This window comes from Talpa occidentalis, unplaced genomic scaffold (assembly GCF_014898055.3).
Source record: "Talpa occidentalis isolate TD23 unplaced genomic scaffold, MPIMG_talOcc4v2.1 talOcc4.5, whole genome shotgun sequence".
NCBI classification, from domain to species: domain Eukaryota; kingdom Metazoa; phylum Chordata; class Mammalia; order Eulipotyphla; family Talpidae; genus Talpa; species Talpa occidentalis.
In genome coordinates, this window is record NW_023604861.1 from 118,405,359 (window position 1) to 118,429,445 (window position 24,087).

Consider the following 24,087-nt stretch of genomic DNA (forward strand, 5'->3'; position numbering starts at 1 on the left):
GCCCAACTTCTAGACTTCGATGATGATATCTTAAAAGGAAGATCTGTTTGAAGAATTATATTTATTTATTATAAATTAAAAATATACATAAAATAGATATTAAAAATATATTAATCTGTTATACTGATTTTTTCCCAACCTGAGTAATCATATTTATTTGATTATTAACATCCAGTATCAAGAAGTTAAAAGGAAAAGCATTATGATAGCCGGTGGATTTTCTGAAGCTTAATCTGAACAATTTTGTATAAGAAATAAGGTATGTTCTATTTGTTTTCCAAATTCTTTTTAATCAATATTTACTTTTAAATTCTTAGTTTAATCAGAGAGGACTAAACTCTGAAGTCAGATACCCCTGCACTAAGTAAGTCATGCCATTAATTGAGGCTAAAATACCGGATAACTCTTGGGGCTCTATCTTCCTCATCTATAAAATATTAAGAAAATTTACTAGTCTATGATCTTTTGCACATCTAAGATGTACATATGTCTACATATTTATCCTGCTTATTTTTACTGAGAGTGAATCTTTTGCCAATCTTTAAATATTGGCACATAATATTTAGCCTGATAGTTTTCACATGTGTACAAAATTCCTATCAGTATTACATACAAAAAGCACTAAATACAGACATGGCAGTTAAAATATTTTGCAGATTATCAAGAACTGCCATTACTATTGCATCCCAGGTATTGTGCTAGACACTCTATCTACTGTTTTCATTCAAACAGTGCTGAATGATGAATATAATTAGCCCAATTTTCAAAACATTTAATTATATGAATAACTGTACCTCACATTTTCTTCACTTTTAATTGGAATTTTTAGGTTGATGCCAGAAATGGCTAGAGTACAGCTATAAATACATTTCTTAAAGCTTTCCATTACATGAATTATTTTTAAAACCTGATTTACTGGGCCTCCCCGGTGGCGCAGCGGTTGTGCGCTGGGTTGCGAAGCTGCCCGCGGCCTCTGCGGCGCCAGTTCGATCCCCGGCTACTCCCCGGCCACCAGAGGAGGGTCCCACATGGCACGCAGACCTCTCCTGCCGCCCGCTGCTCCCCTCAGCATTGTACTTCGGTCCTTCTGCCTGCTCTGCTCCCCGCTCTGGCTCTGGTGAATTCTCTCACCCTCCCGTGCTTCTGACTGTACCCAGTGCGTGTATAAACAAAACAAACAAATAAATAAATCATAAATAAAAATACATGCCTCTTTAAAATAAAATAAACCTGATTTACACATTACAAACCCATTTGTAGCTCTAAAGGCTTATGAAATTATTTTTATGAATTTTACAAAATTTTACTTAATAATTTCATGTCTTAATTATAAATTTAAAAAGTTATCCTGATCTGTTTTTGATGCTGTCATTAAACATATATGTGAAAGCTATGTATGCACAAGTGACCAGGTGTAACTATTCCTTGTTCCCTTCAGAAGAATTTGTTCACAACCTAGTAGTCCTTTACCCACAATTCTGTCTCTTTTTGCCATTACAACTCAGGGCATATCATGCATTGTTTTTCTCATACATATATATTTCTATTTGCCCTTTTCCCTTTGATTTTTCAACATGAATTAAAAGAATCCATGAAAATTTAAGTGAACTTGTTTGGCTCTTCCTCTCTTTTTTAATCATTTTTTTTAAAATTTATTTATTTATACAAGCACTGGGTACAGTCAGAAGCATGGGAGGGTGAGAGAATTCACCAGAGCCAGAGCGGGGAGCAGAACAGGCAGAGAGACGAAGTACACTGCTGAGGGGAGCAGCGGGCGGCGCCTCGTGGGACCCTCCCCCGGTGGCGGGTGATGGAGCCGGCGCTACAGAGGTGGGCAGCTTCGCAACCCAGCGCTCAACCGCTGTGCCACCTGGGAGGCCCCGCTCTTCCTCTCTTTAAATGTCTTCCTTCTTCATAATTTATTTCCAGCTATTTAGGAAAACATCTCTTGTTTCATTTGTGAAAGGAAGTTAATCTTCACTAAAAAGCATAAAAGTACCACCAGGGGAAAAAGGGATGTCAATTTTATACAGTATTACAAATTAATTAATTTTAATTATAAAATTTGCATTCACTAAATTTGAAAGGGGAATTACCACAATTCATCACATAAACCAAGTTATTGTTATCTGTTTTCTTTCATTTGTAATCTATTTGTAATCACCCTGAAGGTAAGTGATGTGCACTGCCTCTTTTCTCTCCCTACTTATTTTAGAAACATTTGCTTATGGCATTAATCTAATAATCTGGGGTGAATTTAGTAACCATCATTTTTTTATGGCTGTTTCATAGTGGCTGTACCATTATTGCCTTAGGCATTACCTATGTTTGAGTGTTAGGTTTCAAGGTAGGCATTACCTATGTTTGAGTGTTAGGTTTCAAGTTTTTATATTTTAATAAATTTGCATCTCACTTTTTACAAATGAAATTTTCTAGATTATTTTCTTGGTCTAGATTCTTTAAGGGGTAATTAAAAATATGGCAGATTTGAATTTTGATACACTGAATCTTGTTTGAAAATAATAAATCAGGAAAAAAATGTACTGGACTTCTTTAACCTCATTCATTTTTCTTGTTTTTCTGGCACAATGCCCAGATTTTTTCCCCTGTCATGTTTATAAAAAATAATGTACCACATTTCAGTTCTTTTGAAAACTGATTTAATTTAGGTTTAAAAAATATCACTGGGGCTTGGGAGTGAAATGCAGTCTGAAAAATTCAAGGCTAAATGAAGGTTTGGTGTCTTCTGCTGAGAAAGTTTCCACCTGGAAAGGACATCTCTGTTGACTAGTTGGCAGGAATGTTTAGTTTGTAGAATGTTTTCAACCCCTCCCCCATGGTTATTTTTACGTAATGAAGATTACAGTCATTGTTTCAAATTTAGTTCCTGCCTTAAAAATGGGAGCACCATAGTTATTTAAATAAAGGAAAGGAAAACAAGAATCAGTTTAATAGAGCTTTCATTCACTAGAAATTTTTAAAGGAGAAAAGGATAGAGAAACAAGATGGAGTTGGTGGTTATTAAGGAAAAGAATGTTCACGCTAGTTTTTCTTTGCTTAGAAAACAGTCTTAAATTGATCATCAGTATTCCAAGAGAAGTCTTGCTGCCCCTCTGTTAAATAATTAGATTTGTTTAACACAGTCTTGTTTTAGGCATAAATAGTTTCTCTAAATAACAGCTACTGTAAAATTTAGTTTCAAAATTAAATTGTATTTCATCAAATCATTACATTTATTAAAATAAAATAAAATTTAATTTTACAATTAAAATTGAACAATTCTCTAATTTCGACTATACTCTTCTAAAAGGAAATAATAGTAGAAACAGCGATAATATATAATCAATTACAGGATTTGTTATAGGACAGGGAGAGGGGCAGCCCAAACCCCGCAAACCTGCCTATTCTAAATGGGTTCTGCCATCCGCCGCATCAACACAAAACATATGAGACTTTAATGGGAAGGAACTGTAATAAAACTAGGAAACAATACAGGTAAGGCAAAGAGTCTAGTTTCTAAGTGAAGCACCCAAAAGTTACCCGTCCCCTCGTGGGTAAAAGTCCATCCAAATGGGATTGGCCCAGAGCAAGGCCCCAAAGCCTGCCACGAGTCTAAAGCACCTTCCAGTGGGGACCCACAGCAAAGGGTCAGAAACAATCAGACAAGCCCAGAAGGAAAAGAGCAAAATCAACATCAAGATAAAAGCTGCCATTGTCACCTCCCCACGGGTCTCACCCACATCTGTGTCACCCAGTCCACGACCAAAAGACAAGCGCAGTTTCTTCACATGTCTCTAGGCTCCATGCGCCTCCTCCAGGTCTCCTGGCTCCATCCTGCTTCTTTTCTCAGTCTCTTCTGCAGCTTCTTCTCTTCCTGCTCAGCTCCACCCTCCCTTGGGTGGGGCAGGGAACCTCCCCCTTTCCTGGGGACCACCCTGTTACGGATTTTCTCATCTTATTACAGGATTGTGATTTAATTCTTGGACTTTAAGAAAAATTTCAGATAATAGAATTCCCTCACTTCTCTAACTCAGTCATTACCAGACTTCTAATCTAGGGGTTAAGTTCGGAGGTTGGGGAAACATAGACCCAAGAATTGACCCAGTAAAGCAGGGAAGGCAGGAAGGAGAAGGTAAAAGAAATTCGGGATTGGGCATTTGGTAGAAACAGTTGATAAATTTTGGATTATTTGCTTATTCCTGTTCCCCAAAGTGTTCTTTGTCTTAGCAGAGGCCTCTGTCCAGTCAAGGCCCCTGTTTTTTTATTCTGAAGAGCCATCAAGTTCAATTTGAAACCTTATTTCTGAGTAAAAAGTTAGCGACCCCACGAACTAGTCATATTGGACAGTTTTTAAAAATTGCTACTCATTTGGGGGCTTCCTTGATGGTGCATGGGTTATGTCTCAGCACTATCAAGCTATTGCCAGCCACTGTGGGATAAGTTTGATCCCCAGCAAGGGAACTAGCCCACATGGCCCAGCAGATCTCCTGTCTTGCCTACTGTTCCCCTCAGCAGTGTATTTCAGTAGATCTGCCTGTTCTGCTCCCTATTCTGACTTTGGTGAATCCTCTCACCCCCTGCACCTCTGGCCTATACCCCAGTTCTTGTATGTATAAATAAATAAATATTTTTTAAAAATTGCTACTAATTTTAATGGAAAATATGGAAAAAGTACAGATGAATCGTTATTTTGTAGATCTATAATCCTCCTCCCCAAGACACACACAGAAAGCAACAAATAACAAACATTCCAATCTTTAAGCATTTCACAGTTTTTCACTTTAAAACTGGTTACACTAGTACATAAATTGACATCTTGAAGTTACTCTCTGTGCTTGGAAAGAAAGCCCTATGTATGTCATAGAATTTATGAATTGTAAAATGAAGCAGCCAGGAAATCATCAACACTTTGAGATCTGAGGCATAATGATTAGGCATAGACATTAATAATTTTAAAAGATTATATTAACTGATGAATTAAAGTTCTGAACAGGGAATGAGAAAGGAAAAAGAACAATTAGTGAGCTTCTAGTATTATTTATGATTTTTTTAAGTCAGTCTTGTGAATTTTATTACAATAACAACTACTATTACTCAGTTTAAGTCACATCAAGGACTATACTAGGGAATTCACATTTCTCACATTTTATCTTCACTGTAACTTTATAAGTTAAATATTCTTACATTAAAAATGAGAGAATCAAGATTTAAAAAATTTCATCTGTTTGCCCAAGATTTCCAGATTTTCAAAGTGTATAGCATGGATTAAAATTTAGGTTTACCTCATGACAAATGCCATATCCTTTCTATTTATTAAATTTTTCAGTACATTTTTCAAATTAAAAAACATTTTGCTCAAATGTATGAGAATGCTTATGGAGAGAGGCCTGTCAGGATGCCTGCAATGTTCTAGTTCATGATCTGGGTAGTGGTTACATGGAAGCCTTCTGTTTGAGAAAGTTTATTGAGGTGTTCACTTACCACTTGTGACCTTTTCTGTATATGTGTTGTAGGCCATAAAATGCTACTTAGAAAGTAATTGAAGCTGAAGACAGAAAATGTCAAAGACAAATGAGCACAAATGGGGAAAACATCAGTAAGCCCACTACTCAAAAGCTAATAGATTTAGAAGCTGATTCTGTGTAGAAAGAAGTGCTTGGAATCATGGCTCTTATTCTCTTAAAGTAATTTTGGACAAATGAATGCTAAGGAAATATCGTATTTTTAAATTCACATTTTTTTGAGTAAATTATAAAACGATACCCTACATGGAATTTTTTGGGAAAAGGAATGTAAATTTCTTCAGAATTCCACCTTCATTGTAACCACTTAATATTTTGGTTTATTAAGCGAAAGGACATGATGTTATAGAGCATAAATAGTATTTTGTGTGTAAATTAGTCCTTGAAAAGAAAAAGGGTGTTTTGAGTAATGATGTTGAACTGTGAACTATAAATTAATTCTGCTTTAATTTTTAAATTAATTATAAATGTGATACTCCAAGTTATCTGTATATTTAATTGTTTTATAATGGATAAATTCATTTATTCTGTTATTATAAATTTATTCTATTATTATAAATTCATTCATTCTGTTATAAATTCATTTAAAGTAATTATTGGATGTCTTCTAGTCAAGAAAAAAGCTTTTATCATTTAAAATTTGTAAAATTTCTTAAATCTTTCAGATGAAAAAAAGATGCCATTGCTGTTTTATTGTCTCCTTGGTTCTCTAATAGGCACAACTGGTAAAAGAAGACAATATATTAACTAGCCAGAAATTCTTGTTTTTACCCTTGGGTTGTGTGAATTACTCAAAGCCTCATTGTGGTCAGGTTTTAATTCTTTGGACTTCAGTTTCTGGAGTTTTAAAATGAGAGGATTGGGCAGTATCTCAAAGGACACTCACAACCAAAATAATTTATGACAGGGAATTTGGCTGGACCTATAGCAACCTTTTATTGTAATAAAGAATGAATCATAGAACAAAAGCATTCAATATCTGGGAGAAGGGAGCCTACCACATTTATTTGCAACCAGAGCAGATACAATGTGTTTCCTGTCCTTTCCACAAGTAGCCATGGGCAGAGGACAAGGACAGGATGTCCTTCCCTAACATGTCACTCACCAGCCTGTATCTTTAAATTTTTCCACGGCCATTAAGTTTGGTAGTCCAGATGTTCAATTCCAGAAAACAAAAGAATTACAGATAACTTGTTAGGGCCATAAAATAAGTGCTTAATTTCATTTTCAGTTGCTAATTTTTTTTTTTAGGCGCCTTCCTTTCCTTACCATTGTAGTATGAATTTATAGTGATATAATTTCAGGGATTTTGGAGAAGGAAAACATTTACCGAGAGACAGTTAAAAGAAAAGGACTTTGGTGTGCCTCTGATGATGCCAGTTTGCAGGTGAACCGTGGAAGAACCCGGGAACCCGACAAGCGAAAAGGGACAAGTCCGCTGTTACCCTAGATAACTCTAGGGAGCAGAAAGGGACTTTGCTCTTCCAGGTAGTGTTAACTTTAAGGCGCTGCGAGAATTGAGTATTTGCCAATCTCCTTTTGATGACAGGAACAGTGTCATTTATCTTTGTATCCCCAGTGCCAGAACCGGCAGCCAAATATTTATTAAATTGAATAAAAACTGAGCGGGAATAAGGTAGGAGAAAAGGAGACCGAAATAACAGAACCAGCGACTTCTGACACGTTCCCAGGCTTTTCCACTGCAAGATTAACTACAAAGGGAAAGAAAATTCAGCGGCGCAGTGTTTCAGACGTGTGAATAAAGTAGAATTTATTTGCAAGAGCTGAAAGCTGTGTAGAGGAGGCGAGAGGGGCGACCAGTTCCTCACAAGGGAAAATTGATCAGGCAACAAGTTTGAGCCTCAGAGTCAAAAAAGTAAGGCAGGAACGACAGCGGTACTCGGAGAGCAGAACTGAAAAGTTTCTAGGGCCGGAGAAGAACTGCAGCCAGCGGGGCCGGGAGCGGCTGGGCGCCCCCAGCCCACGCCGGGACAGGCCAGGCTGGCCGGGACCCGGTTTCTCAACACAACAACCAGGAAGCCCTAAAAGAAACGCAGCTCGGGCTGGTATCTCGGCGCGGCGACTTCCGCGTGTGTGTGAGTGTGTGAGTGTAACAGGGCGCGCCGCCGAGGACTTCCGCGTGCGAGCCGCGCGACGGCCGCCCGCCACCCCCGCCAGCCCGCGGAGACACCGCGCTCCCGGGCGCGTCGGGGGCGGGGCCGCAGCGGCGCCCCAGCCGATTGCCTCTCAGGCCGCCTGGGCCGCGCCCGCCGCGCCACGCCCCGCGACTACATTTCCCAGCAAGCCCCGCGCCGCCTGCGCGCTGCAGTTGACCCATTTCCCGGCCCGTCCCGGGCTCGGCCGGCCCCCGCGCCCAGGCGGCTGCTCCCTGCTGACTGGGGTGTGGGCGGGGAGCGGCGGAGGGAGGAGGAGGCTCTGCTGGCTGCCGCCGTTGCCTCCGCTGCTGGGCGCCTGGGCAGCTTCCCGGCTTCTGCGGCCGCCATGGACGAGCAGGCGGGTCCCGGCGTCTTCTTCAGCAACAACCACCCCGGGGCCGGCGGTGCCAAGGGGCTCGGGCCTTTGGCGGAGGCTGCCGCGGCCGGCGACGGGGTGCCTGCGGCGGGGGCGGCTCGAGCCCAGTACAGCCTCCCGGGGATCCTGCACTTCCTGCAGCACGAATGGGCCCGCTTCGAAGTGGAGAGAGCCCAGTGGGAGGTGGAGCGGGCGGAGCTGCAGGTAAAGACCCTCCCGGCCTGGTCCCCCTCATCCCGCCTCTTCGCTCCCTTCCGCCCCGCCCCGGACCCTTCCCCTCCCCCGCGTCCCCTCCTCCTCACGCCGCCCCTCCCACCCGGACCCCAGTCCTGTCCCGCTGTCTCCCCGGCCTCTCGGGCTCCCCACTTCCTTGACCCGAGTTCGCACACCTGCCCCTGGTGCGTTGTTTACCCGCCCGCACCTTGTCGTCGCTGCTGGCCGCTCCTAACTCTCATCTCATCCCAAGTCTCTTGCCATTCCACCCTGGAGGTCTTCCCTTCCAGTTTGCTCCTTGGGCGGCCGGTAGTTTTGAGAGAGGTCGCGCAATCATCCCCTGGCGAGTCCCATCCCTGGCGCAGGCACGTTCGCCGCAAAAGGTGTTGGCAGTTTCCTCCTGTCACTGGAGGCAGGCAGGCGTTCGAAGAAGACAGCAAGAAGTTGTGTCCGTGAGGCCTTCCTTGACTTTGTCCAAGACGCCTGCCTGCATTTTGCGAAAGTTTATCAGGAATATCAGTTCCCTTGTTCTATATGTAAATATTCTCCCCCACCCTTTTCCTTCCCGCTTTTCTTTGAGGTTTTTCAGGTTCGTGGACTTTGAATGAAGGACCCACCTGATCACTGTCAGATGATGGTTCAGAGATGTTTTGCTCTTCTCAGAATCTAAAATTTCCCACGGGTTAATTTTATGTTGCGTTTTGTGAGATTGACTTGTTCTTTAAAAGTAACAGAAAGGGACTTTAAAGTTGGTTACATTTCCTTGCATTATCTTCAAGATAAAATACATCCAGAGAGGAGGTGGTGTGGGTTCTTGGAAGAAGGAAAGTGAGGCTGATACTTTACAGGCCTTTCTGAATTGGTGAGTGGATTTCAGCGACTGTTCTTAAAACTTCGCAGGCATACACCAATTTCACAAGGAACTCGAAGAACTATGAGTGATTGTTTCTTTCTGTTTTACACCTCATCCTATATGCTTATGAAATCTGAGTAGAGGGCCTCCCCGGTGGCGCAGCGGTTGAGTGCTGGGTTGCGAAGCTGCACGCAGCCTCTGCAGCGCCGGTTCGATCCCCGGCTGCTCCCTAGCTACCGGAGGAGGGTCCCACATGGTGCGCAGACCTCTCCTGCCGCCCGCTGCTCCCCTCAGCAGCGTACTTCGGTCCTTCTGCCTGTTCTGCTCCCCTCTCTGACTCTGGTGAATTCTCTCACCCTCCCGCGCTTCTGACTGTACCCAGTGCTTGTATAAATAAAACAAACAAACAAACAAATAAATAAAGCATGCCTCTATTAAAAAAAAAAAAAAAGAATTAAAAAAAAAAAGAAATCTGAGTAGACTTTGGTTGGTGAAAGATTCGAAGTTAAAATGCTACCCAGAGTGTCACCTTTTTTGGTAACATCTATTTTCTTTGGCACTTAAAAAAAGGAAAAGGAGAAATCTGTTAAATAGAATCATATGCTGGAACAGGCTGCTGTGGGTAGTGGATGTGGCTGTGGAAATTAGCAGAGAGGGTTATAGTATGGGCTGTGCTTCCTGCAAGCTTTGTTACCTTGAGGAAATCCTTTAACCTTTCTGAACTTGTGTTTCATTGATTTATTCAGCAGGTTTATAGTGTGCCTCTAGGCTCCGAGATTAACAAAACTGACAAAGTCTTTGCATAGAGTTTACATTTTAGTCAGGAGGCTAACCGCAGATGCAACTACATAACATACTGACCCATAGTGGGTAAGTGTTATGAGAAAAATAAATCCGCGTACAAGAATAGAGTGTGCTAGGAGCAGCTATTTTAGGTGGGTGATCAGGGAAGGCCTCTGCGAAGAGTTGAATGGAAGGAGGGAGAAACTCATAATTTCTAAGATCCCTTCTGATTATTTATTTCTACTGTTGTATGTTTATATTCTTTGGCAACTTTCATTCGTACTGTTAATGTTGATTTAATATCTAGTCTATTGATATTTGTAATTTTTTTCAGAATGACTCTCACTGTTTTCTAACCAGGAGACTTGAATGCTTCATTCAAATTTATTAGTAATTCACTTTATTAGCAATGCATTCCATAAATGAGCTTGTAGATTTTGCACCTAAAGGAAGTGTTAAAGGTAGTCTTTAATGTTGTACAGTTGTGAAGAATGATTTTGTATATAGCTTTTTAAATTTTAATATCTTTTCCAGTTTAAAGAATGTAAGATAAGGCACACTAATTTTGCCAAAAAGAAGTAAAAAAAAAAAAAAAAAAAAAAAACTTTCACCTTTAGGAATTTCCAACCCATCTTACCTTCTGTTTCCAGGCAAGCACCACCTCCTCTTCCCAGCACACTTTTCAACTTAACCTGTAACTGTAGTCCTGTAGTCACTCTTCACATGTACATATATTCACATGCATGCATTAATGTTCCTTCCTAGGTTATGGCAAATGTTAGTCTTAGGTAGGTTTCCCATTGGTGCTCATTGTCTTAAGTGCACTACGTTTTTACAGTATCTTTTGGCTTTTTTGCCAGGGAGAAACTTTTAAAGTGTGTCATGTTCTCCAAATAAAACACATCTGATGTCTTTGCCCTGGATGGGGCAGGGGAAGTGGTTGTGGTGAGAATTTGCAGGAATCTGTGGTCTTTGATCCCCTTATGTGCTTATTAGCATTGAATTGAAAATACATTTTTTCATTATTTCTTCACATCAACATCATTCAGTTTGAACATACTCCATTTTTTCTTTGCCATTGGAAATTTTCTAGAAAAACAATAGGAAGTAAGAGTGTATGAATGATGATGAAATTTGGATTATTTGTTGTCCTTTTAATTTTAAATCTCTTCGCAGGTCATTAACACCAAAGTCAACAAAAATACCTGTAAAATTAAGTCTAATTTGTCCCTTCAGGAACCTGTCAGTCCTGCTCTTTCAGGTTGCCAGGGCAGGGTTGTGAAAGACAATCTAAATTCTCATCTATCTGGTCTGTCTTCATCACTTCCTCCCTCCTTCAGATCTACAGAGTAAAGGAATTGGCTATGGCCATGGTGTGCCAAAAACTTATGTGTCATTCCCCCCTTCTCTTTTGCCCATCTTAGTTAATATAAGACTACATTTACTTTAGGTATTCCCCATTTCCCTCACTACCACCTTTCAGAGGAGACTAGGTAATTCATGGGAAAAAAATGACAACTGAACTTTATATTTGTGAAAGGAATTGGGAATGGAATACTAATCTTGACATTAGAATTTTCTGTATGTTAGACATTGTGTTAGATGACCTCAAAGAAGTATGCACTCTAGTTGGAGTAAAAACAGATAAAATATAGAAGAATCAGTGCTTATCATTTTAGGGGTTTAAATTTTCTTAGAATAATGTGAGAGAGAAGAGCTAGTAATGAATGGGGAGAATCACAGGAAGATAGAACTTTTTGTTTATTTATACAAGAACCGGGGTACAGGCCAGATTTGTGGGAGGGTGAGAGGATTCACCAGAGACAGAGTAGGGAGCAGAACAGGAAGACCAATGAAATACACTGCTGAGGGGAGCAGTGGGCGTGACAGGAGAGGTCTGCTGCGCCACGTGGGAGCCATTTGGGACCCTCACCAGCTGGCGGGACAGAACTGGTGCTGCCGAGGCTGTGGACAGCTTCGCAGCGCAGCGCTCAACTCCTGTGTCACCATGGGAAGCCCAGAAAGAACTTTTTGAGACAATGAGAACCTAAAGCTCAGTCTTTCAATTTGCTGACTTATGGGAAAGCAAGCACGAATATAAAAAATAAAAACTACTGTCCCTAGATTTTGATATATGTGTGTAAGTAATAGGGGAGTTTCTGGCATTTACCTAGAAATGCTAGAATTGTGTGAAGAAGGTGATATGCTTGAGTAGCTTGGGCATGTACTGCTTACTTGGAATTTAAATCTTGGGGGAGACAGGCAGTAATGAATATATGCATAAAATGTGAGAAAGTAGAAAGCGCCATGATTGCGTAGAGGGAGGGGATGTGGGGTACTGGTCAGGGTGGAGAGGGGGAGAAAGTCTTTACTTCTAAGTTGTTATTTGAGCAAAGTCTTAAAAAGGTAAAATCTGAGGAAAGACTGTTCTAGTCTGAGGGAATAGTAGGTGAAGGGAGCAATGTTTAGTATGATTGCGTAATAAATAAGAGGCAGGTGTGGCTAGAGTGGAGGCGAGGAATGGATGAAATGATGTCAGTGTTACCTGTCCATTTTAAAGACTTTAGATTTTACTTTAACAAGATGGGCAACTCTTGAACTGTTTTGAGCAAAGGAGTGACCCATCTCTAATAGGAGCCCTTTGTAAGGGTTCAAAATAGATTTGGAGGGGAAGGCAAGGGAAGAAGAATCAGGGAGTTTAGATCAGACACTTAATAATTTAGTCTGGAGATAAACTAGGGTGGTGTGATGAGATAAGTAAATAAAATGTATGTTATGTATCTTGGTACGTATTAAAGATATAATGGATTCTTCTGAAGGTAGAACACGAAAAATATGAAGGGAATAGAATGTGAAATTTGAGAAAAGGGGAATCAAATATGGCTCAAATTACTTTGATTGAGGAGCTTCATAGCACAGTGAGCACTTAAAATGACATTTTATTTTTTGTTATGTAGCCATTATTTACAAGCAGCAGGACATAGACTTATACTCAAATCCTTGTTATAAGACTTTCAATTTCATTTTATGCCTAAACACGTATTTGCCATAATTCCGAGCTCTTGTAATCTTGCTTTCCCCGTGTGTTAAAGTGAGACTGATAAACTTGTGAGAATTAAATGATATATTTAAAGTACCTAGCCGGTCTGACATGTAACTCAAAATAAATGCTGAATAAATAAATGGTAGCAAATGCATGATGTTAAATTTGTACTCTTGTTTATCTCTATATCCCAGATTAAAGCAAATTCTTCAACCATCTCCTCTTTTAAGGCTGGATCATGAAAGTGCCATCCTGGACTCATGCAGTCGAATATTATGAGTCTGTTGGTGGTATTCAGGGGCATTTCATAGGAGTGAGTTACTTCCTTCAGTGGCAGTCTCAAAGCATTGATTGTATACTTCAAAGTGTACTTGCTTTCTTAGAAAAACCATTATGTGTCTGTTATCTTGGAATTTATATAAACTTTTCTGAATGTGTGTAAAATTGCATGACCTATTGGATAACAAATGGTGTACGTTACTAACTACTCTATAAAACTCATCTTTCCCCCTTGAAACTACTTCCTTAAATTTGGAGCAGGTAAAACCCATGTGATATAGTATAATTCTGTAAACAGGTTCATTTTCATTAGATTCATAACCTTGATAATTATAAAATCTTTATATTTTGAAAAGATTATAGAGGTTTACTCTTTTAAAACATATCCTACTCAGCTTTAGTTGCAATCTTAGAAAATTTCTGGGAAAATTTTAAAAATATTCATTTCTTGGGCTTTAACTCACACCAATTAAGCTTCTAGGTATTAGGTCTCCTGGCATTATTAGTATTTTTTTGAATGCCTTAGTGGCACGTTACTGCAGCAGGGATTGCACACCAATGCTTTCGTTACATATATAGTTTGCTGATTTTAATACCAGTGTTAGTATTCCAGATATGGATGCCCTTTGGTAGAATCTGAGGTGTATGATTTCTGTTTCTGTTGTTCTTTCTGATGATAGTTAGCATTTTATTTTTAGGCAGTAGACTATTATAATTTGAATCATCTTCCTCTGACTGAGAGATACAATGATAGGGTAATTTTTGAACTGGAATGAACTTTGGAAATAATCAGCTATAATCTTTTACAGGTTAAAGTGAGACCCAGAGTGAGGTTAAATGACCAAGAATAAAGTGGGGTTTGTCCTTAGATGTCATCTAAGTCCCCAAGTATCTTTACAGTTTTTTTTAAAATATACTTCTATCTATCTATCTATCTATCTATCTATCTATCTATCTATCTATCTATCTACCTATCAATCTCTCTATATATATCTGTACATATATATATATATATTTTTTTTTTTACATCATTGTTCATTTTTGTAGTGTTTGATATTTCTTCTCCGGTGTAGTCCCCATAAAATTCCCACCACCAAGTCACCTGTGAATCACCAATAGTCTCTCCTGTTCTTCCCTCCTCTGTTTTGATTCTTCTTCCTCCTCCTCCCCGCTGAATGTTTCTGATTTATAGTTAGCCAGCTGGTTTGTCCTGCCGCCGCCCCCCCACCCCCCGCCCCATCCCTTGTTTGGTTCCTCTATATTCCTCCTATATGTGAAGCCATCTGATATTTTTCTTTTTCCTTCTGACATTTCACTGAGCAAAATCCCTTAAAGCTCCTTCCATGTTGCTGCAAATGGCATGAGTTTAGATTTTTTGATTGCTGAATACTATTCCATTGTATATATATACCACATCTTTATCTGTTTTTGGACATTTGGGTTGTTTCCATTTCTTAACTATTGTAAATAGTGCTGCAATAAACATAGGAGTGCAGGTTTCCTTTCGGATTAATGTTTTTGTGTCCCTTGGTAACTCTTTCAAATACATTCCCTGACTTGATTCTTATAACCTTCTAAGGTAATCAGAGTCAAATTAATGCTTACTTTTTTTTTTTTAAACAACAGACATGGAGATTTTATGGTGGTGTGTTTTCTAGCTTATTGGCTACATTTAAGATTTTCTCAACTTTTTCTTTCATGTTCTGAAGTTTTATCATGCAGACAGATTTCTCATTACTTTATTTGGGACTTTGTTAGGTAACTTGAATCTGAATCTTGTATTTACATGCTTAATTCTGGACATTTTATTCTCATTTATCCTCCAGTCCATTACTTTTCTCTTCAGTTGAATGTAATCTTTTAAAGCCATCTTTAAAAGATGAATTTTTAACTTTGGCTATTGTTGAAGCTCAGTTTGGTTCCTTTTAAAATCTATTGGATCTTTCCCTAAGTTTCCCATTTCCTGTAGAAAATTTCAGGTTCATTTTTTATTCTTTAAGCCTAGTAAGCATAGTTATTTTATAGTTCCTTTATGTGTGGTCTTAGGGGTCCCTTTCTGTGGTATATTGTTTTGCTGATTTTTGCTGGTAATGACTTGTTTCTTTGTAATGCATAGTTATCTTTGTGTCCTGTTCACTGTCCTTGGAAAAGTATAAGACTAATCTGATGTCTCAAATAAGGATCTCTTTTTCATAAAGATTTGCATTTGCTTCTGGTAGGTTTCCAGAGGCCTAACCAATCCAAACCACTTTTATTTTTATTTTATTTTTTTTACATTTTTTTTTTTAATAGAGGCATGTTTTATTTATTTATTTATTTGTTTGTTTGTTTTGTTTATACATGCACTGGGTACAGTCAGAAGCGCGGGAGGGTGAGAGAATTCATCAGAGCCAGAGCGGGGAGCAGAGCAGGCAGAAGGACTGAAGTACACTGCTGAGGGGAGCAGCGGGCGGCAGGAGAGGTCTGCGTGCCATGTGGAACCCTCCTCTGGTGGCCGGGGAGCAGCCGGGGATCGAACCGGCGCCCCAGAGGCCGCAGGCAGCTTCGCAACCCAGCGCTCAACCGCTGCGCCACCGGGAGGCCCCCAAACCACTTTTAAAGCAAATTCATTGCTTAAGATTTTGCATCCAGCTGATGCAAATTTTTGTTGTTAATATATTTGAGGGCCAATATGCTTCTGCTTCACCTTTGCCTTGAGGATATAAGCCATTTAGGGTTTTAGCCAAATGGGAATATATACCATCTTAAAGACTCTCTGCTCTAGATGGTCCTGGTGTTTGATTTTTGCCCTTAGGATCCTGCAAGGTTGTCTAAAACTAAAGTTCTTGTTTGTTCTGATTGGCTAGTACCCAGGGGGCAAAAGTGACTTTTGTTCCCTTACTTCCCTGCATTCCCATTTTTCCTTTAGTTTTGGCAAAATAATTCCTTAGTATCTTATTATGCTTTTTAAGGAGATGGTGAAAATATTTACTCCAGTTTTTTTTTTTTTTAAAGCTATTTTCAGTGGGAGAGTTATTTCAGGGTATCTTTAGTGGGAACTGATTCTCTATTTTTCAAATACTGACAAATAAGAATGGTCCTATTAATTGTCAAGAAATACTGATAACACTTACTTGTCAAAAGATGTGCCTATTTAACATAAACTTTATTATTGAAATTGACTTTTCTTTGGATTCAAGTGTTAATGGTAGACCTTCAGTATTTCTCCCAAATCTTGGTAATTTAATCAGAACTTAAACTATTATGCTAATCTGTCTTTGAAAGGTATTTGAAAGTCCAGGTAATCTCAACTGGTTTCCCTTTGTCAGCATACTAACTGCTTCATGTCAGTTGTGCTTTTTGATTTAGGAATAGTACCAATCCTATCCAGGTTTTAATTCTGGGCCATTAGAAATAAAATTGCCCTTGGATTCTTTGGAGTTTCTTGCTTTGGTGGCCAGTGTGACAAAAAAAAAAAAAAAAAAAAAAAATTGGCCATCATAATTGTACAGTGGAAAGTGTGAGTCTTAGAGTTAGTGCTATTATTTCTGATTTATAATTTTTCTGAGCCTCATCTTCATTTGTGGATGCTAATGTACCATCAAGCAGAGTAGTTCTAAGGTTTCAAAAAAGTATGCAAAATATGTCATCTATAATAGATCCTTAAGAAGTGACTTGTTTTTTGTTGGTTGGCATTTCTGTGGACACAGTACATTTGATTGCATTATTTATTGATGTCAAAATTTAGAAGAGAGAAGTTGGGGAAGAGACTACAAAGTAGAGAGAGATGAGGGGAAGTAGAGAGGTTGTGGGAGCAAAGACGGGGTATGGGGGGGGGGAAGGTGCACACATTAACCTGGTCTTAATTCCTAAAGGATGCATTATCTGTCATCTTCATTTTAGCACTCTTAATTGTAGAGGTCTAGGGTTAGCTATAAGAGACACACATGCACTCACTTTCCTCCTGTTACCTCATACCGCTACCCTTAATTTTCTATTCCCTTCATTAGACTGCAAATATTTCACTTCCCGAGGGACCTTGGAATTTAAGTAGTTTCATCCATTGTTTTTTTACTTAGGGATAGAGAGATGAAGTGATTTTTCCTAGCTTACTATGTGAGTTGGTGTAGATTTAGTTTATAACCCGCAAGTCCTAGTACCTAGGTCAGGGTTTTGTTTTCTAGGCCACCCTCTCATTGATCCCTCACCCTGTGTAGCCACTTGTGAACTGAAGTTGCCTAGTGAATATTAGATCATTAAGTATACTTTGAATAGCTGTCATAATGAAGGATAAACTCATCACGTATTTCAGGTTTTCTTCAAGTAGAATAACTTAAGGAGGCAATTGTAGGGGCTAGGAAAGTCATAAACAATTTGCATTCCTCAAAAGTGTTTAACAATGGATCACTCAAGTTTCTTTGAATGATTTTATTTATTTCTGTGCAGGGAATACTGAAATATTTATTTCTTTTGAAAAATTTGCAAGTTTGGATCTTTTTCAATTGTTCTGAAGAAGAGCAATTAAGTTCTATAAATATATTTAAATACAGTTTGTGTTTACTGATCACATATCAAATTTCATATAGTTCCTTCGTTATTAGATTATTCTGAGCCTATCCTGTCTTACATATGCTCTGTTTAAATAGACTACTATGTCAGCTATGTGTTAGCTCTTAGTAAGTTGAGGAAATAGAATCATTTTCACTGGCAGACTTAATGTTCTTTAACTTTTACTAAAAAAGTACCTTACCTGGACAAGATGATAGACTATTAGGAAACACTGAAAATTTATCGTAGAATTGGCTAGAAGCAGTATGCACAAGAAACAGTGAGGAGCGGGCCTCCCTGGTGGCGCAAGGGGTTAAGATGAACCTATGAAGCTATCCGGGCCAGGGAGCAACCCACATGGCGCAGCAGACCTCTCCTGACTCGCCCTCTGCTCCCCTCAGCAGTGTATTTCAGTCAACCTGCCTGTTCTGTTCCCCACTTTGTCTCTGGTGAATCCTCTCACACACACCCCCATCTCTGGCCTGTACTCCAGTTCTTGTATGCAAAAATAAATAAATCTTTAAAAAAAAAAGTGAAGAGGTATTTTGTTTTGGAGATAAGATGGGGAGAAAAAATGAAGGAATAGAAGTCTTGGAATTAAAATGAACTTTGGGAACTATTGAATAAGCTCGGATGGAATCAGTATTTTGGGAGTGGCAAATGAAGTTCTTGGCATATCTGCACTCCAGAGATGGAAGGGAAGGGCCAGTTGCAGTGTTTCATTACTGTACACACAGGTTCCATTAACATTCACTTCATGTGACAGAAATTGGATGCAATACCAGCATATGTAGTTAGAAGAAATAAACACAATGTCAAATTCCACAAGGTGATACCAATTTCACCTGATGGAAAATTACAGCCCAGTCTGGGACTTGCTCTTGTTTTTTTGTTTATACTTCTTAAATGAGAAGACTGAGCAATGAGCAAAGCAGCCTAAATTATAGGCACAACCAGAACCTGCTTCTGAGGAATGTGGATTCATATAAAGCCAAAAGAAGGGAACAAGGAGGAGCCTGGGGATCTGGGTCACACACTTACTGAACTTGAAGAGAGTCCAAAAGAGGCAAGTCAGTAGGGGAAGATGGTACAGGACCCAGTAATTGAACCATTACTTAATCTGTTGTTTTCTCTTTCCTTTCTTTAACTCCAAAAATAACAATAGTTTGATTTATTGAGTAATTACCATTTGCCAGGTATAGTGTTAAACACTTTACATGTATAATCTATTTTAATCTTTGCCAGACTATATATAATATGTATCAGTAATTGTTCCTAATTCAGAAGGAAAGAGAAGCTAAGTAATTTGTCATAAGAAAAGTTTGAGGGCCTCCCCGGTGGCGCAGCGGTTGAGCGCTGGGTTGCGAAGCTGCCGGCGACCTCTGCGGCGCTGGTTCGATCCCCGGCTGCTCCCCGGCCACCGGAGGAGGGTCCCACATGGCGCGCAGACCTCTCCTGCCGCCCACTGCTCCCCTCAGCAGTGTACTTCGGTCCTTCTGCCTGTTCTGCTTCCCACTCTGGCTCTGGTGAATTCTCTCACCCTCCCGCGCTTCTGACTGTACCCAGTGCATGTATAAACAAAGAAACAAAGAAACAAACAAATAAATAAATAAATAAATAAAACATGCCTCTATAAAAAAAAAGAAAAGTTTGAGTGATGGGCTTGGGCATGGTAAGTAGAAGGAAATGTTTGGACAATTTTCTGTTTTCTCATTTTCTGAGTCCATGTACATCTCTGAGATATTTACCTTTCCCTTGTCTACCTGGTGAATTGCTAATTGTCTGTCAAAATTCATGTTGCTTTCTTTGGGAAATTTCTGACCTCTAGACATAATAAAAACTTAATGCTCTCCTAAAATCTTGGATATGTAAGACACAAACATTGTTGTCTAACACCATCCAGACTGGTGGTTGGGTAGTTAATCCAAAAAGATGATTAAAGTGATACTTAAAATAAGTTAAAAATAAGTAAACTCATAGCCATTTGCCAGTGTGAGATTATTGGAGCTCTTTGTTGTCATTCTTAAATAAGCTACAATTATAACACATACTTTATGATTTCTAGTTTTGGTATTCTTTAAATAAAGCACACTGAATGTGAAATGAGAATTTTATGACCTTTTCTCCAGTCTTTGTTTTTTTAAATATATGTATTTACATCATTCTTCCTTTTTGTACAATGTATGCTTTCTTCTCTCAGGTGTAGTCCATAGAATTCTCACCACTGGACCTTCCTGGTGGCACAAGATATTGAGATGCAGCACTATGAGGCTGTCCGCAGCCACTACAGCATGAGTTCAATCCCCAGCCAGGGAGCTACCCACATGGCACAGCAGACCTCTCCTGTCTGGCCTGCTACTCCCCTCAGCAGTGTATTTTAGCCAGTCTGCCTGTTTGGCTCTGGTGGGTTCTCTCATCTCCCATGCCTCTGGCTGGTACCCCAGTTCTAATATGCATAAAAATAAATCTTTAAAAAAAAAAAAAGAATTCTCACCACCAGTTCATCCATGCATGGCCCCTTGTGCTCTTCCTTCCCCTGTTTTGATCCCTTCCCTCCCATTTCCCTGCAGAATTTCTCTGATTTATAGTTAGTTACCTGTTAGTTTTGCTTCTTAGTTTATTATAATTATTTTTTTTTTCCAATCCCTAATTTTTTCCCGCTACCTTCCTCCTATAAGTGAAACCATCTGATATTTTTCTTTTTCTTTCTGGCTTATTTCACTGAGCATAATAATCCCTTGTAGCTCCACCCATGTTGCTGTGAATGGCATGAGTTTACCTTTTTTGATCCCTGAGTAATATTCCATGGTGTATATGTATCACATCTTCCTGACCCAGTCATCTATTTTTGGGCATTTGGGTTGTTTCCATATCTTACCTATTGTAAATAGTGCTGCAGTAAAAACAGGGGTGCAGGTAACCTTTTGAATTAACGTTTCTGTGTCATTTGGGTAGATTGCTAGGAATGGAATTGCTGGGTCATATGGAAGCTCCATTTTCAGTAGACTGAGGAACCTCCACACAGCTCTCCATAGTGGTTGGGCCAGTTTGCACTCCCACCAGCAGTGCAGGAGAGTTCCTTTTTCTCCACATCTTCACCAACATTTGTTGTTGCTAGTTTTTTTAATATGTGCCATTCACACTGGTATAAGGTGGTATCTCATTGTGGTTTTGATTTGCATTTCCCTGATTACAAATGATGTTGAACATCTTTTCATATGCCTGTTGGCCATTTATTTGCATTTTCTCTCTGGCTTTTCTCCAATCTTTTTTTTTTTCCCCCATGTCAGAAGGGTAATGTGCCGAAGTCGTAACAAGGTTTAAGGGAGGCACATCTCACACAGCCCTGTGAACACCCAGTCATCATGCTTATGAACCGGAAAAGGATCCAGTCTCTTTTTTTAAGATTTATCTTATTTATGCATACAAGAGCTGGGTGTAGGCCAGCGGTGGGGGTTGGGGGAGGAGGCGTTTAGGAGAGGATTCACCAGAGACAAGAGTGAGGACAGAACAGGCAACCTGACTGAAATACACTGCTGAGGGGAGCTGCGGGCGAGACAGGAAAGGTTTGCTGTGCCAAGTGGGTTAGCTCCCTGGCCAAGGATGGAACTCTTGCTATAGTTGCTGCTGATAGCTTCATAGTGTTGAGACAACCCCTTGTGCCACCAGGGAGGACTGTTTTCTCCAATCTTTTATAATTGTTTCACTCACATCTAATTTGTCAGCAGTATTTTAGTAGGTCTCCTTTATTGTCTTGTCTTTCCAGAACGTTCAATTTAGTCTTTTTCCTTATACACATATTTTTATTAGTTTATGTACTATTTAATTGAATTGTATAATCGAAGTAACCAGTACACCTGACATAAACAGGTTTGGGAGGAAACCTGTTGACTCTTGGTGAGCTTATATGACTCTATTGTGGGAACCAAAGTGTATGGGTGAACTATAATGAATAATATACTTTAGTGATGAATATTTAATATTGGGTTTTACAGAGGGACTAGAGAATGCCAGTTAATCCATATGGTTAGTTAAAAGCAGAATTAGTGGTGAGAATGTTGGCTGTATCTTGATGCTATCATCTATCTCATAGTTTGTATATATATTTGTGAGTCACTTAAGGATGTTTTTATTTCCTTAAGGTCCAACAGAGTGACTGGCATATAGTAGCTGCTTAATAAATGACTCACATATTAAGGTTGCATTGTTAATTAATATGTACTAAATGTATGCTTCTATATCTTTATCCTGTCTCCCAACTTTTTGTGTCCTTCCAGGCAGGTCTGGTATCTCAGACATCTTTGATATTTATAATGTTTGTCATAAATGTAGCAAATATGTAATACATGTTGGTACACAGAGGAGCAGTTTATCTGTCCCTCTTGCTGCTAGCTAATTCTGCTTCATGACATCCATTGGAAAGATCTTTTAGGGCAAGTAGTATCTGCAGCGTTGTGTGGAGCATTGCCTGGGCTCTGCCAAGTCATTCTGACAGAGCTAATCTCAGGGATGCCATGGGCCTCGTAATTGCAGCCTTATGTTAACTGCAGCAAATGGTGCTTGGGTCTTGGTCGTTGTGAGTATAGGTTTGTTTTCTCCCCCCTTTGCGTGTTATATATATATATACTGACTGCCAGGAAATGTCTTTGGCATTATGTCCTAAAATGTCTGTAAAATGAACAGGATACTCTTGTATCCCATACCTTCAAATTTTATATACATTTCTTATGTCTTCTAAATAGATAACAAAGTTGAATATTTTTTCTATGAAGATTTCTTAAAATGTATTTATTATTTTTTAAATTTTATATATTTTTATATCATTTTTCATTTTTGCACAATGTATGCATTTTCATCTTGGTTATAGTCCCCATATAATTCCCACCCCCCCCCTTGTTTTGATCCTATTCCCTCCCCCTCCCCCCATAGTGTGTCTGGTTTATAGTTGCTTGTTGATTTTGATTTTTACTTTATTATAATTAGTCTTTTTCCGGGTCCCTTATTTAGGTTTTCTAAATTCCTGCTATGAGTGAGGCCATCTGGTATTTTTCTTTTTCTTTCCGGCTTATTTTGCTGAGCATGATCCGCCAGCATCCATGTTGCTGCAAATGGCGTGAGTTTATCTTTTTGATTGTTGAGTAATATTCCATTGTGTATATGTACCACATCTTGATCCAGTCCTCTGTTTTTGGGCATTTGGGTTGTTTCCATAGCTTAGCTATTGTGAATAGTGCTACTATAAACATAGGGGTGCAGTTGCCCTTTTGAACTAATGTTTCTTTGGGTAAATACCTAGGAGTGGAATTGCTGGATCATAGGGAAGCTCCATCTTTAGCAGGTTGAGGAATCTCCACACAGCTTTACATAGTGGTTGGACCAGTTTGCACTCCCACCAGCAGTACAGTTAGTTCCTTTTTCTCTGCATCCTCACCAACATATTATTTTAAATAAAATATCTAGTTAGCATGACCTTACAGTTACTTCTCCAGTTTTGTTTATGTCTGCATTATCAGTATATTGTGATTTTAAACTTTTTGAACTCTGCCTCTTTAAATGGTAAACTATAAATGCTGCAATTATCAAGATTTTAGGATGAAAAGTTCTTATGTTCTCATTTCTAAGTCTGCTTCTTTTCATCAAAAGTGAATGTTTAAGCTTTTGGGGTCCTTATTGCTAGCCAAGTGAGGAAAAGCAGAAAAGGATAAAATAATCAATTTTTGAAAACTTCAAAGAAAATTTGTCATTATGAACTTTAAAATATCTATACTTTTGTTTGCAAGACTTTTGGTTGGGATTTTAGGTACTTACTGAATCTCTTGTATTCTAGGTACTGGAGATACAGTAAAAAAGAAGCAGGTATGGTTGTAGCTCACATAGAGCTTTTTTTTTTTTAAAGATTTATTTATTTATGCATACAAGAACTGGGGTACAGGCCAGAGGTATGGGGGGTGAGAGGAATGACCAGAGACAAAGTGGGAACAGAACAGGTAGATTGACTGAAATACACTGCTGAGGGGAGCAGTGGGTGAGACAGGAGAGGTCTGCCACGCCTTGTGAGTATCCCCTGGCTGGGGATTGAACTCTTGCTGCAGTGGCTGCAGATAGCTTCATAGGTTGCATCTTAACTCCTTGAACCACCAGGTGAGGCCCTTTATAGAGCTAATAATTAAACAATGTTTCTCAACTTTAGAGAGACCGAAGTCCGTTATGCCAATGGAAATGCAGGTTTCGGGCCTCCCTCATGGCACAAGGGGTTAAGTGTCAGCACTATGAAGCTACTGGCAGCCACTGCAGCAGAAGTTCGATCCCCAGCCAGGGAGCTAACCCCACGTGGA

The 24,087-nt window shown here is 39.5% G+C and overlaps 1 protein-coding gene and 1 non-coding gene across 3 annotated transcripts in view; one reads left to right on the forward strand and one right to left on the reverse strand.

Annotated features, from left to right (window-relative positions):
- The first annotated feature begins 7,960 nt into the window (after nt 1-7,960).
- The window catches only part of STRN (striatin), a 93,781-nt gene continuing 77,654 nt past the window's right edge, over nt 7,961-24,087 (forward strand). The window contains exon 1 of one of the 2 annotated variants that reach the window (XM_037528230.2): nt 7,961-8,258. In XM_037528230.2, the coding sequence (XP_037384127.1) occupies nt 8,025-8,258 (234 nt within the window). In that variant the 5' untranslated portion in view covers nt 7,961-8,024. The remainder of the gene's footprint in view (nt 8,259-24,087) is intronic. The other variant, XM_037528233.2, reaches the window with a different exon arrangement.
- LOC119260044 (small nucleolar RNA U13) lies at nt 21,037-21,140 on the reverse strand. The gene has a single exon (XR_005128683.1). It is a non-coding gene; the product is annotated as a small nucleolar RNA U13 (small nucleolar RNA).